At 36.9% G+C, this 14,243-nt stretch overlaps 1 protein-coding gene across 4 annotated transcripts in view; it reads left to right on the forward strand.

Annotated features, from left to right (window-relative positions):
- Window positions 1–8,319: 8,319 nt before the first annotated feature.
- The window catches only part of LOC119582562 (aminoacylase-1-like), a 13,583-nt gene continuing 7,659 nt past the window's right edge, over window positions 8,320–14,243 (forward strand). For 2 of the 4 annotated variants that reach the window (XM_037930918.1, XM_037930919.1), the window contains exons 1-7: window positions 8,320–8,501; window positions 9,030–9,199; window positions 9,898–10,069; window positions 10,284–10,430; window positions 10,545–10,732; window positions 10,884–11,036; window positions 11,496–11,575. In XM_037930918.1, the coding sequence (XP_037786846.1) occupies window positions 8,420–8,501; window positions 9,030–9,199; window positions 9,898–10,069; window positions 10,284–10,430; window positions 10,545–10,732; window positions 10,884–11,036; window positions 11,496–11,575 (992 nt within the window). In that variant the 5' untranslated portion in view covers window positions 8,320–8,419. The remainder of the gene's footprint in view (window positions 8,502–9,029; window positions 9,200–9,897; window positions 10,070–10,283; window positions 10,431–10,544; window positions 10,733–10,883; window positions 11,037–11,495; window positions 11,576–14,243) is intronic. The other 2 variants (XR_005229646.1, XM_037930916.1) reach the window with 2 other exon arrangements.

Below are 14,243 nucleotides of genomic sequence, written 5' to 3' on the forward strand. Positions count from 1 at the left end.
TTAATTGATATTAATTACATTTAAAAGGGTTTATGAGTTTACATCTTCATATTCAGTTATACGTACACAATAAGTAAAGTTATGTAGAACTTAGTATAAATTTTATACTTTTGACCACACAAACATAATCTGTAAACAAAACATGAATCTGTTTGAGATACTTCCCCGTATCTCATTCGTCATGGAACACTTTTGGAGGCTTGAATATGCCCATGGATAAAGCATAAATGGTATGGTGGAAACGATGACAATTGCCCGTGCTTATAACAAAATGTGTTAATTAAAAACCTAAGCATACGAAATATAAACCAGAGAGCCTCTGTCTTCTTAGTCATGGCTCTACTGATATGAAAGTATATATATATATATATATATATATATATATATATATATATATATATATATATATTTACCATTTAGTGCAATGATATCTCATAAACATCATCGTTACTGAATGACACGTCATACAGTTCAATATCAAATTTGAACTTCCCATTTTCTTCCAGTTTCAAAACAGGCAGAGACGCCCCTGCGCTTATCAGGAACAGGAATAATTACAAGAAAAGAGGTATCAAAGTTGGAGAAGAGGAGACAGAAGAATGATTGCTAGCTACTTAGCGAAAAAGAATTTTTTGTACGAGAAGTTAAAGGTAGCAAGTGAGGCCGTCACATTCAACAGCACATACCCGTACACCGGACAAGGAACAAGGAAAGGAAGACGACCAGCTAAACCCTACAGACATTTTGAAGTTCCCTGACTCTGGTACAGTTTCCCAAAGTTCCTCATGTCCAACGTCACATCCCCCAACAACAAAATAGACGAGTTGCACACTATCAGAGACCAGAAAATACAGGCCACTCACACAGTCCTCTATCATACAGTGCGGGCAGTGGATTACCCAACACCTGTGGACAGACTTTCTTACTGCTGTTAATGTGGAGGACAAGTAGCACTAATAGCTCTTGACCATCACTACGGCTTTCCAACACTTCTTTTCGGAAAAAATACTCAGCACACACCCATTGGACCTGCCTTGGATCACGGGCCACATCAAATGCCTCATTCAGCAGAGAAACCAAGCCTTCCACTCACACATCACGAATCAATCCACAACACAGTCATCAAGGAAATAAAAATAGCCAAGAAGACCTTCTACCACAACAAACTACAACACCTGCAGTCAGCCAATAGTACGGGAGAGTTCGGTAGCTGTCTGGCCTTGCAAATCGGCTGTGCATGTTTCCAGCAACCTCAGTCCCAGTGAAGCAGAGGCTCTCAAAGACCATTTCACCTTGATTTATCAGCAGCTCCCCCCGCCCCACATGGGGGGGGAGCTGCTGATGCCCACATGGGCACCACCCGCCTCCCCGCCCACCTGCTGGCCCGCTTACTTGCTCCAACTGTCAGCCAGTTTCAGCTGTTTCATAAGCTGGAAAATTCTGCTTCAAGAGAGCTACCACCCTCCTTAACCTGCCCATGCCCCTCATCAAGGATTTTGCAATGGAACTTGCCAATCCTCTTACCTAGTTAATGCCTCACAGCAACAGTCTTCTAAGGAAGACTGCCTTTGTCACTGCCATCAGGAAAACCCCAAGCCCTTCCCCATTCAGCAAACTACGACCCATTGCCATTATTCCATTGCCAGCCTGCTGTGTGAAAGCTTTGTTGCCAATTGGGCTTACCAGGACCTCATGCATTCCTCTACCACACACTGCCTTGTCAGCTTCCTCGACTTCGTCCTTGCCCACCTCGACAAGTGCAAATGCTCTGTCACCAGCATCTTCATAGATTTCAATAAAGCCTGCAAACTGTCGGACCACACCATGGTGATCTCAAAAGTAGCAGCTTCCACAGGTATCAGGCTGGCAACAGCCGTGTGCACGCAGGGTCAAGTTTCCAGCCTCCTGCTACTCATGTGCGGAATACCCCAGTGACTAGAATGGGGCCCCCTGTGCTTCTTCATCATGATTAACAACGCGCTCCTGAACATTGTTGGAAATACAATACCATTGCCGCTACCACTGACAATTCCTGTTCTGACCACTCCGCCATCCAGCGCACCCTCAACAACCTCCTCGCTTGGACCACTGCTAATCACGTCACTATCAACCGCCAGAAGTCGGTTGTGATGCAATTTGACTTCTCCATCAACCCCGCCCCAACACACATCCTCACTCTGGACAATGATCCACTCGACATAGTCTGCTCCACCAAGCTGCTTGGTGTCACCATCGATGAAAAGCTCTCCTGGATGCCGCACATCAGAGATATCGTGAGGTCTGCCTCATACAAGCTTCACATGCTGCGTCGCCTCAATTCCCTTGGTGTCCCACTTCCAGAGTTTCAAAATATCTACAGGCTATTCATCCTGCCCAAACTGTCTTACACTTTCGCCGCCGCCACCCAGCTGCTACAACTTGAGAGGGTACAGAAAAGGGCAGCCAAGATTATTCTCAGTCCTACCTATACCAGCTATGACAGCGCCTTGACTGCCCTAGGCCTCACCTCTCTCTCCACGCACTACACAACTTCACTGCAGCAGTTTGGCCTGAATCTGCTGTGCCATCCACGCTACCGTGACCTGCTGCCCCTGACGCGTCGCCGCCTCGACGGGGCCTACGCGACGATTGGTGTCTTACCGATGATTTATTTTTCATTCATTTTTATGGTATTTGTTATCTCCTCAGTGGTGATGGGACTGATAAGCTCACGTTCTATTGACAGATTGTTGAGATCTACTACTGGGTCGGTGTTGAAAACATCATTTTCGATGTCTCGCAGAGCCAATGTCTCATTTCTTCGGTCGAAGCCTCACGTTCTCTTCTTTCGAGATTCTGAAGATATTTTGCCAGTATCTTCAGAGTATGGCCTCTTTATCTTTATCTTAGAATTGTTTGTTGCCAAGGTGACCATACACATATGGACTGTGTTGGGTATGTATTTCCCTATATCGTCGTATCGTATTGAGTTCCTGATCCTATCCCTTGTACTGGCCAGTTTGTAGGAGCTGTAAGTTTAGAGACGTGGTGGGATGTGGTAGTATGCGGTAGGCTCTGTTGGGAATGCTTTCTTTTCTGGCTTCTAGTATGTTATTTACCCAATGTCAGCGTGTTTATGTACTGTCCCCTTTAGATTTTAGTGAATTTTGTTACATACACATGGCTCCATGTGTGCTCAGGCAGCGAGGAGTCTATCAGTTGGCCCTAGTGACCGATCCTGATTTCCCCATTCCTTGAATTGGCGTGAAAATGTGTTTTTCTTTCCATTATTATTAATGTTGACATTGTTATCATTCTTATTGATATCATGATTATTAAATTGTTTGTAAGATATTAATATCAAAGACAATCAAATAATAGAAATGAAGCTTTCAAAAAATGAACAAAAAGGGTAAACAGATGAGATAGATAAGAGTAATAGTTGACTCCTTGGTGACTAAGCACTTCTAGAGCCATCTATGTGTAAAGACTATAGATAAACTTTTATTACAGTGGGCATGGCATTGTAGTCTTGCTACCCGCAACATTGGGTTAAACCATCTTTCTGTTTCCTGGCCTATATCTTCGAAGGCTGTCCCGTTTAGTTCCTTGACTTCTCTGTTGTTGAGTATATTTTTCCCCCAGTCTGCATTCTTGTAGCAAGGTGTTGGGGTTGCAGGTATGGTAACAGGATTTGTGGAGACATCCAAAATGATTGATAGGTGATCACTTGTGGTGATGTCTCCTGGTGATAGTCTGGTGTTCAGGTGGGCATATCTGTTTGTAAGAACCAGATCAGGGCAGATGGCGGTGTTTTGCCTTATCAGAGTGGGGAAGTCAGGGCCCAGGTGTGACAGTCGCTCATCTACCCTAGGTGAACGAGGCTATTTCCGACGACGTTATTATTTCCTGTGTAGCCAAGTGTTGTTGTGCCATGCGTTTAGGTCTGCCATGGTGTAGACCGATTTTTGTAGCCTCAGGAGCCGTAAGAAGTCTGGGTAAAGGAGGTAGGCTCGGCGAGGTGGGAGATATCCTATGGCTATAACTATTGGGCCTCTTGTGGTTTTGATTTCGATACCCAGGAATTCTTCTGTTGGAATAATCAGAGATGATTATTATTATAAGGATACTTTTATTTCATGTGTCTACGATATACTCGTATTACCTAAGCTAAGGTAAAATTCTATTTTGTTAAGTTACCCATGTTACCGCTTATGTACGTGATCTTACGGCAAAGTTTTATATCTGAAATGCAAACAACCCTCTGTAGTGCCACGTGAAATCCTTCTAAATACATAGAGTTCTGTGCAGCAAATTTGTGTTTTACTGATCCCCACAACGAGACATATATGCATTGACCAGTCAAACTTGCTTGATACACGAAGGGAAGATGAGTTCTTTTGCCATATCAATATCTTCCTCAAAATCATCCAGAATTTTGTAGTCCCTTCTCTATGGCTAGAGCAACCCCGTTTGCTATTTCTCCTGAAGCATTTCTTTGGTAAGTGTTACATTCAAAGATTTTTACTCTGTGTTGGTCCCTTTTTGTCCATGGCTGTTGATTAGGATTATATCTGGGTGGTGTGCTGCATATGTGTTGATTCAAACTTCCGGGTGTTCCATTGAAGAACGTTGTGCTATATAATGCGAAGGGAGGTCATTTTGATGTTTTTGCGGAAGTTGGTATTTTGCAGTATTCGTTTCTGATCCCCTTCAGTTTTTGTTTTTGCTGGATCATCTCTGCTGTTATTTCGATGGAGCCTGCTTCGAGGAGTGCCTTTGAGTTTGTTTTCCATATGCATGTAATTTTTGTTGGTGAATTGGACTTTTATCTGCCCGGATATTATTTCTTTATCCAACATGTATTTTCCGAATGTTATATATCTTTTGGGGTCTTGGGCGAAGAATTGAAGGCCAATATCTATATGGTCAACTGGGATTCCCCCATAAGGTATCTTGGTGGTTGGTCTGGCTGTTTCTCTCTGTGTTTTCGAAGTGGTAGCAGCAGCAGTAGTGAGTTCAAGTTCTGCACCTTGTGGTTCTGCCTTCATTTGGGAGAGGGTTGAGTCAAGGGTGCGAACGTGAGATGACTCACTTGCCGCACACGTGCTCATCAGCGAGGTGCAATTGATTATATGTGACTCCGCTCCTATACATAGGGGCGGGGTCATAGGAAAGTTGAGCACGACACTTCTTAGGCTGATTCACACTGCTCCATCACATCTGCATTTCATCAACTCACGTCACCCTTCCGTTAAACGTGCCATATATTCACACTGTTCATCACGTCTCTTTATGACATTTAAAAGGGAGGGAATGCTTTGATTTAAAGAGTTATCCTACAGAATATGAGAAATATCATGTGATTCATAATACTTTAAAAGAAAAGCAGACTCTTATTCAAAGAGCATTAAATATGAAAAATATATACGCTGAGTTTCTTGCCTGGTTTGTTTAGTTCTCCTATTCTATTCCATAGTTTGTCTTTGAATAAGCTGTCATTATATCTCCTGTTTGACACGTCGTATCAGCCAGGGGGGAGGGCAAGGTTGGCGAGCGAAGCGAGCACTATCGGTATCTGTGGTGGTGAGAGAAAAAAATTTAGATACTAGCTATTCTAGGGGCATTTTTAAACCACGACCAGAACAATAAAGGTGTAATTTAGGGGGAAAAACGAGGGGGGGATGCAAACTTTCCCCAAATGAAGCCCTTGTATGTCGTATATATATGTATGTGTACATATACACATACACATACACACACACACACATGTGTGTGTGTGTGTGTGTGTGTGTGTGTGTGCATATATAGTGGTGTAGCTAAGGGGAGGAGGGGGCGATTTTTCACTATCCCCGAGCTCCTAATGAATGCTTGTCATTAAAAAAAAAATACTTAAATAAATAGATTAGATATCTTGTAAAATAAGAATGATATTACTAAGGATACCCGATGGATGACTGTTTAATTTTAAAACAAAAGATATGGATTCTCACATATCATATTAATAATAAAAAGAATTGAAAGTTGATTTAGTTAGTCAGTTAACTATTTAATATCAAATAGTTGTTCAGGTAAACAGTAATATTTGTTTCGGGGTAAATAAATAAATATTTGTTTTCTTTCTTTTCATCAAGGCCCCCAAAAGTCTAGCTATATACATATATATATTAATATATACATATATACATACATATGATATATACACATTTACATAAATATGTATGAGTGTATTTGAAGTAAATTAGTAAATGTGTGTGTGTCCATAACTAAAACTCATATGGAAGGATTTTGATTTCAGTGCACCTGGACATTCTTGTACCAACATGTTATAACACGTTCAAACATGAACCCTTTAAGTCATGTGATAATAAGCAGATGTAATTGTTTTCTTGCTCTCGAGGAAGTCAACCAACAAAATCCCCTCTACATAACAAAAGACAGTGGTATGACCTTTTCTCTTGAACATTCAAATTTTGCTTTGACTGGTCCTCTTACACCCCTGGGCAGCCACTGCTTTGATTGAATTTTGTCATCGGGATCGTACTGGTAGAGCCATGTTTCATCCCCTCACAATTCTCTGTAGAAAAGCTTCAGAGTCCTCATCCTACTTGTTCAAAATTTCCATTGAAAGATCTACCCTTGTTTGGTGCTGATCAGGGCGCAACAACCTAGGGACCCATCGAGCGGAAAGCCTGCTTAGCCCCAAACTATCCATCAGAATTGTATGTGAACCCACAGAGATGTTGAGTGTGTTTGCTACTGACTCGGTGGTTATTCACCTATCCTTTTCAATCATGTCAGGAACAGCATCAGTGACATTGATGGCATGATACTGGCTCATCTTCAATTTCGTTTCTTCTACTAATCCATTTGTAGGTTGTTGATTTTTGGGGGGGCATTGTCACCATAAACTTGTTCCAGAGCGTTAATGATTTGCCTAGTCACCGAGCCGAGTTTCACCATAAATTAAATATTCGTCTTGGCCTTGATTTTGGTGGATTCATGTCGCTTGAATGGTGCCTGACTTCCAACTGGCGGCGATGCGTTATTACCTGTATTTAGGGGTTCATGTTTGAACACGCTATAACACGTTGGTACAAGAATGTCCAGGTACATTGAAATCAAAATCCTTCAATATGATTTTTAGTTAAGGACTTTTCCCACAAACTTTTTGAAGCCCCTCGTATGTATGTATATATGATGGATGTATACATCCATCCATCCATTCATTCATTCATTCATTCATTCATTCATTCATTCATTCATTCATTCATCCATCCATCCATCCATCCATCCATCCATCCATCCATCCATCCATCTATCCATCCATTCATCCATCCATTCACACACAAACACACATACACACGCACACGCACGTACACACACACACACACACACACACACACACACACACACACACACACACACACACACACACACACACACACACACACACACACACACACACACACATACACACGTATATTATATGTGTATATACATTTGTATGTATGTATGCATATATTTATAAGCATGTATATATGCATACACATATATAAACATGTACATGTATACAAACACACACACACACACACACACACACACACACACACACACACACACACACACACACACACACACACACACACACACACACACACACACACACACACACACACACACACACACACACACACACACACACACACACACACACACACACACACACACACACACACACACACACATACATATATATATATATATATATATATATATATATATATATATATATATATATATATATATACAAACACACACACACATATACATACCCGTACTGTGTGTGTTTTGGACTTCATGTCAACTCTACACGCATGATAGGTAATATATTGAGTTATATAAACGTTTTGTAACAATAACCATTACTATTCAGTCAGTGATGCCCGACCGAGGAGGTATAATAAATTCGAAAGAGAGTGAGTTGGAAACACTTAGCGCAAAACCCCGTTAAGATGACTCTTTAAAGTTTATCGACGTTATATACCAACTCAGAATATGTCCATTGTCATTATAAAACCTATGGTTCTCTTTTCAGAATATATGAAGGATTATGGAATAAATCCGACCAGGAAAGTCCTCTAAAGCAAATATATCGCATTCCGATACACCGGGACCAACGATGAGTCTTTCCGCTTAATTCCAAAAATAGGTATGTTTATATAGATGTATGTATATAACATTTAGGCTCATATATCATGCAGTTACCACCAAGTATGATAATAATTTTTAAATGAGCAACTGAAACACAGGAATATATGCAATTAAGACGAACCAGCAACACCGACCGCCTTGGGGGAACATCTTCCCAATAGATCCCAAGATAACAAGGTCTTGTCTCGTCCTTATCGCTTGTCTCGTGAAAGGCCAAGTTACAGCCATGGCAGACACGGAACATCCCTCGGTGACCAATTTTCGGAATTATGTAAAGATAAAGACTGTACAGCCAAGCCCGGATTATGGTACGTCGTGTGGTCTATGTTGGTTTTAATTAGGAGAAAGGACGAGTTAATTTTGATTTATTTATTTGTTTATGTATTCAAGTTGCTGTCCTTATGACCATAACTAGTGTCATGATGACACGGTATGACTTATTTTTTTTACACCTTCAGTTTAGTGTTGTACAATGGTTGTGCATGCAAATTGACAATGTTAGTAATGGTGTTATAAAATGAAAAATAAAGTTACAAAGCAATATAGTAGTTATTCACTTGAGTGAGATAAGTAAATCTTAGCATTTGAACCTTAGAAGCTGTTACATTGGCACTTGTGTCCTATATAGGTCTTGATAACTGGGTAGAGTATGAAAAATGACAATGAAATTGAATAGCGAAAAGGAACAAATGAGTAGGGGGTATGCATAGAAAAATATCTTGCATAGCACAACAGTGCACTTTGGGATTTTGGATATTTTAAGAGTTTATGATTTAATAACTACATTCTGATTATCATTTATCCTTCTTCTATTAACCAAGTAATTACTTCAACAGCAAGCTGCACAGAGTTCTTACTCGAGCAAGCGAAGGAGCTTGGCGCCGAGTCCCAAGTGGTTGAGTGTGTCCCTGGGAAACCCATAGTATTGATGAAGTTGATGGGAGAAGACCCATCCCTGCCATCAGTCCTGCTCAACTCTCATACAGACGTTGTTCCTGTATTTCCTGTAAGTCAAGAAGTGTTTTAATAAGTTTGAAGGAATAGTTTGAAGTTTTCTATAGGCTGAATCATTTATTCATAGAAATGGATATATCAGTGGAAATGAGAAACAAAAGGCTAAAAAGGTTAGATGATGCTGTTGTAGAAGAAAAAACTTTCATAAACATAATTTTTTCTTGATTGTATTAACTATGTTTTGTCCAAATTTACTTGAACCTCTCTGTGATCTTTGACAAGTAGTCAGTCATCGAAAGTCCAATATAATAAGTTCTTCATGTTCCTTATTTGATGATAAATTTGTTGTTTTCTTAATATTCATGAGGAACCCAAAGGTATCCTCATTATTACAGTACTTTTACATTGCAATCTTGTATTAAAAATCTATAAGAGCTTTTTCTGATAGTTTTGTTGGTTTTCAAATCAGATACTTGAAAAAAAGTCATGAAAATTTATTTAGAGTTGTAGTCAAAAATATTAATTGTAATTTATAATAGGAGTGAACATCTTTGTCTGTTTTATAGTATTTGATCATGATTTGAACCAGGTATGTTATATTTTCATTAGTAAAGTATTGCCTGAATGGTGCAATTTACAGAATTAGACTGAGTTAAAAATCATATTTAGTAGGTAAAAACTAATAAAAAAAAAGTATTGAACATATATATAGTATATTTAAAATAAATGAATTGTTTTCCCTTATTTCAGGAACACTGGAAATATGAACCATTTAGTGCACATAAAGATGAAAATGGTGACATCTATGGACGAGGAACCCAAGACATGAAGTGTGTTGGAATTCAATACATGGAAGCACTTAAGGAATTAAAGAAGAAAGGCCATAAGTTCCTTCGCACAATTTATCTTTCCTTTGTTCCAGGTCAGGTATCACCTTTATTAACTATATGATATATTTCTATTTATATATTTCTTCAGATCTCTCTCAAAAGGTATTTCAGTATGCACACAAAATGTGTATATATTCTCTCACACTTTCACATTTAGCCATGAAATATTGTACAATTATATTTCATTTTAAAAGGCAACAGTAATACTAGTTGTAATATTGATCTCCTTTCATGACATTATTGCAGATGAAGAGATTGGAGGTAAGAATGGCATGTTTGAATTTGTCAAGATTGACATATTCAAGAAGATGAATGTTGGATTTGCCTTGGACGAAGGCTATGCCAACCCAACAGAGAAGTTTACAGTATTTTATGGAGAAAGAGCACCATGGTGTGAGTGTTGTTACAAAAATTGTTTCTATGAGTGAACTTTCATCGTATACAGTTTTTTATTATTATTGTTTTTTATATGCATGTTTAGTACTTTTGAAAAAATATTTTATCTAGGGGTTTTGGTAAAGTGCCCTGGTCAGCCAGGTCATGGCTCACAATTCTTGCCCAACACTGCTGGTGAGAAGCTGCGAAAGGTTATAAACTCTTTCCTCAAGTACCGCGATGAACAGGAACTCAAGCTGAAGGAAAATGAGGATATTCAGCTTGGTGATGTAACATCAGTAAACCTAACAATATTGGAGGTAAGATCATTTTTGATAATTTGGCAGGCTATATAGGTACATGTGAATAATGTGCATCTTTGTATCTTCTTAATCCTTAAACCATTTTAAAACACACTGAAACTCGTGTCATATAGTTTTAGTTTTATTTATTTTTTATCTCCCTGAACAGGGTGGTGTGCAGTTCAATGTTGTGCCTTCAGAGCTTTCCGTTGGCTTTGACATTCGTATCACACCAACGCAAGACCTTGGAGAGTTTGAAGAGATGATCAAAGGCTGGTGCAAGGCAGCTGGCAAAGATGTTGTATATGAGTTTAGGCAGAAGGTAATATCAGTATAAAACTGTGGAAATATGCAAGCTGATGAATGGGGATAAGGAAAATAGAGACTTGAAAATACAAGTACCTGTGATGAGAGAGAGAGAGAGAGAGAGAGAGAGAGAGAGAGAGAGAGAGAGAGAGAGAGAGAGAGAGAGAGAGAGAGAGAGAGGAGGAGAGAGAGAGAGGGATAAGGGGGGTGGAGGGAGGAGAGGGAAGGAGGCAGAGTGAAAGGGTGAGGGAGAGGGAAGGAGGCAGAGTGAAAGGGAGAGAGAGAGAGAGAGTATTATTAAAGAAGTAAAAGAGTCCAGGAAATAATGAATGAGAGTGACATAGAAAGGAAAAGAGAATGAAAATGGGAGAGAGTAAAAAGAGAATGGAATTTTATAATTTGCCCTAACAACTAAAGAGAACTGTGACTAATTACCATGTAGCCTACTCTTCAATGCTAATTCTTTCCTTTTCAGGACATGTGTCAGAGTATTACATGTGTGGAAGATGGCAAGTCTATTTGGTGGGATACATTCTCAGAAGCTTGCAAGAAGGAGTAAGTTATGAACCTTTTTTTTTTAAAGTATTTTTTGGAATAATTTATTTAGTAACCATATTTATTACAATCACTTTGTATTGCAGTATTTTGATTTTAAGGTTCAAATAATGATTATATCTTTGTAATGCTGATATATATATTTTTTTATTGCTATTGTTGTAATGATGTCAAATAGTAGCATAACTTAATCTCACACAAACACAGGCACACACGCGCACGCACGAACGCACACGCACACGCGCACACACACACACACACACACACACACACACACACACACACACACACACACACACACACACACACACACACACACACACACACACACACACACACACACACACACACACACAAGCAGATATATGTGTATATATGTATATATATATATATATATATATAATATATAATATATAATATATATATATATATATATAATATATAATATATATAATAATATATATATATATATATATATATATAATAATATATATATATACATATATATATGTATAATGTATATGTATATTATATGTATTTATGTATTTATGTATGTATGTATATATATATGATTATAGTAATATATATATATATATAATATATATATATATATATATATATATATATATATATATATACAGTATATATGTATATGTATGTATGTACATTATATTATATATATATATTATATATATATATATATATATTATATATATATATAATATGATTATGTATGTATGTATTGTATGTTTGTATATTTATATATATATATATATATATATAATATAATAATATATGTATGTATTATAGTATGGTATATATATATATATGTAGTATGTATAGTATGTGTTATATATATATATATATATAACCCTGAGAAAGATTTAAAAAAAGTTTGAACCAACCTTAGCGCAAAAACCCCGTTAAAAAAAAAAAAAAAAAAAAAAAAAAAAAAAAAAAAAAAAAAAAAAAAAAAAAAAAAAAAAAAAAAAAAAAATGTTTACCTTAAAAAATTTAAAGCCGTTTCTTTCCAACGAAAGCCTTGTCTTTTCCTTGGTTTTTTCAGATATAGAAGTTATGGAAAATCCGCCAAAGTCCTCTAACATAATTTCTTCCGATCCCGAACCAAGAGGTTTGTTTAAAATAGGCGTTTTATATGTATTTATCTAGATATATATCAGTGAATGAAAAAAAAGCTAAAAGAATATCTTAGAAAAAAACCACCCTAATTTCCCATGATAAGACAGGTTTTGCCTTCTACCTCTCTGTACTTAACATAGAGCACCCTCGAAATTTCAATATAAAAAAGTTCGAAAGCCTTATTATGTGTATTTGTTTTTTAGAAAGGACAGTATTTTATTTATTTATTGTTTGTATTATTCTGCTAAAACTTTTTCCGTAGTTTTTTTTCATCAGTTATGGAAGGTTAAATTTTTTAGAGGGATAAAATAAATAATTAAAGATAAATTTTCTGTAAAAGAAATTTAGATTTGAACCGATGTTTTCATTGGTAAAGTTGTATGGGAATTTACAGAATTATGAAAAACAATTATGGGGTAAAATAAAATATTTGAACAATATTGGTTTATTTAAATTATGATTTTCTATTCGAATATTATCCCTTTTACAATAATTTAAAGGTGACTCTATGGACGAGGACCCGCCAGTGGTGTGTCCGGAACCAAAAATGATGGGGTAAAAGAGAAGCCCATCCTGCCAATTCTTCCTTTAGGAGGTTCCTTATTCTAATGAATTTTTATATTTAAATATTTGAATTTCTATAGTGAATCTTTTCTAAAAGGATTATCAGTAAATGAAACCAAAAGGCTAAAAGGTTTATTCTTTTAAAAAACTTTCAAACATAATTTTGCCATGAAAATTGTCCAAATTTCTGAAACCCTCGTGTCTTTTGACAAAGTGCCCAAAATAAATAATAAGTTTTCATGTTCCTTATTTGATTAAATTTTGTTTCTTAATAGCATGAGGAACCAAAGGCTATTATTCAATTTTCACAGAAAATCTTGTATTTCCCCTAAAGATAAGTTTGTCTGTATTTTGTTGGAACAGGAAGCTTGCAAGGAAAGAGAAATTGAAATTTTTATGGAGAAAATATTATTGTAATTTATAAAAGGATTGTCTTTGTCTATGTATTTGATCTTTTTACCAGAAGAAGTTTTTTATTATATTGTTTATTTAAGTTGCTGTTTAAATATATTTAGTGGTAAAACTAATATTTTGATTAAAGTTTTTTAAAGTGTGTTCCCATTTGGCCAGGGAAATTGAACCATTTGTGATAAAGTGAAAGGTAAACTTATCAGTACCGCAAAATGAAGGTGTAATTCATCTGAACCCTTTAAAGGAATAAGAGCATATTCCTTGTTTATCTTTCTTGCGGGGTATCCCTTTAAAACAATATTTTTATATAATAATTTTCAAATTTCATTCAAAAGGTATTTCATATGCCACAAAATGGATTTTTATTTCTTACATTTTCTTTTAAAACCATGAATATTGTACTTTATATTCTTTAAGCAATTATTATTGTAATATTTCTTTATGACATTGCTGAAAGTTGGTGATGCATGTTTAATGTGTGCTGCAAGAAGATGAATTTGGATTGCCTTGGGACAAGCTATGCCACCCAACGAGATTTTACGTATTTTTGAGA

Source organism: Penaeus monodon, chromosome 16, assembly GCF_015228065.2.
Source record: "Penaeus monodon isolate SGIC_2016 chromosome 16, NSTDA_Pmon_1, whole genome shotgun sequence".
NCBI classification, from domain to species: Eukaryota; Metazoa; Arthropoda; class Malacostraca; order Decapoda; family Penaeidae; genus Penaeus; species Penaeus monodon.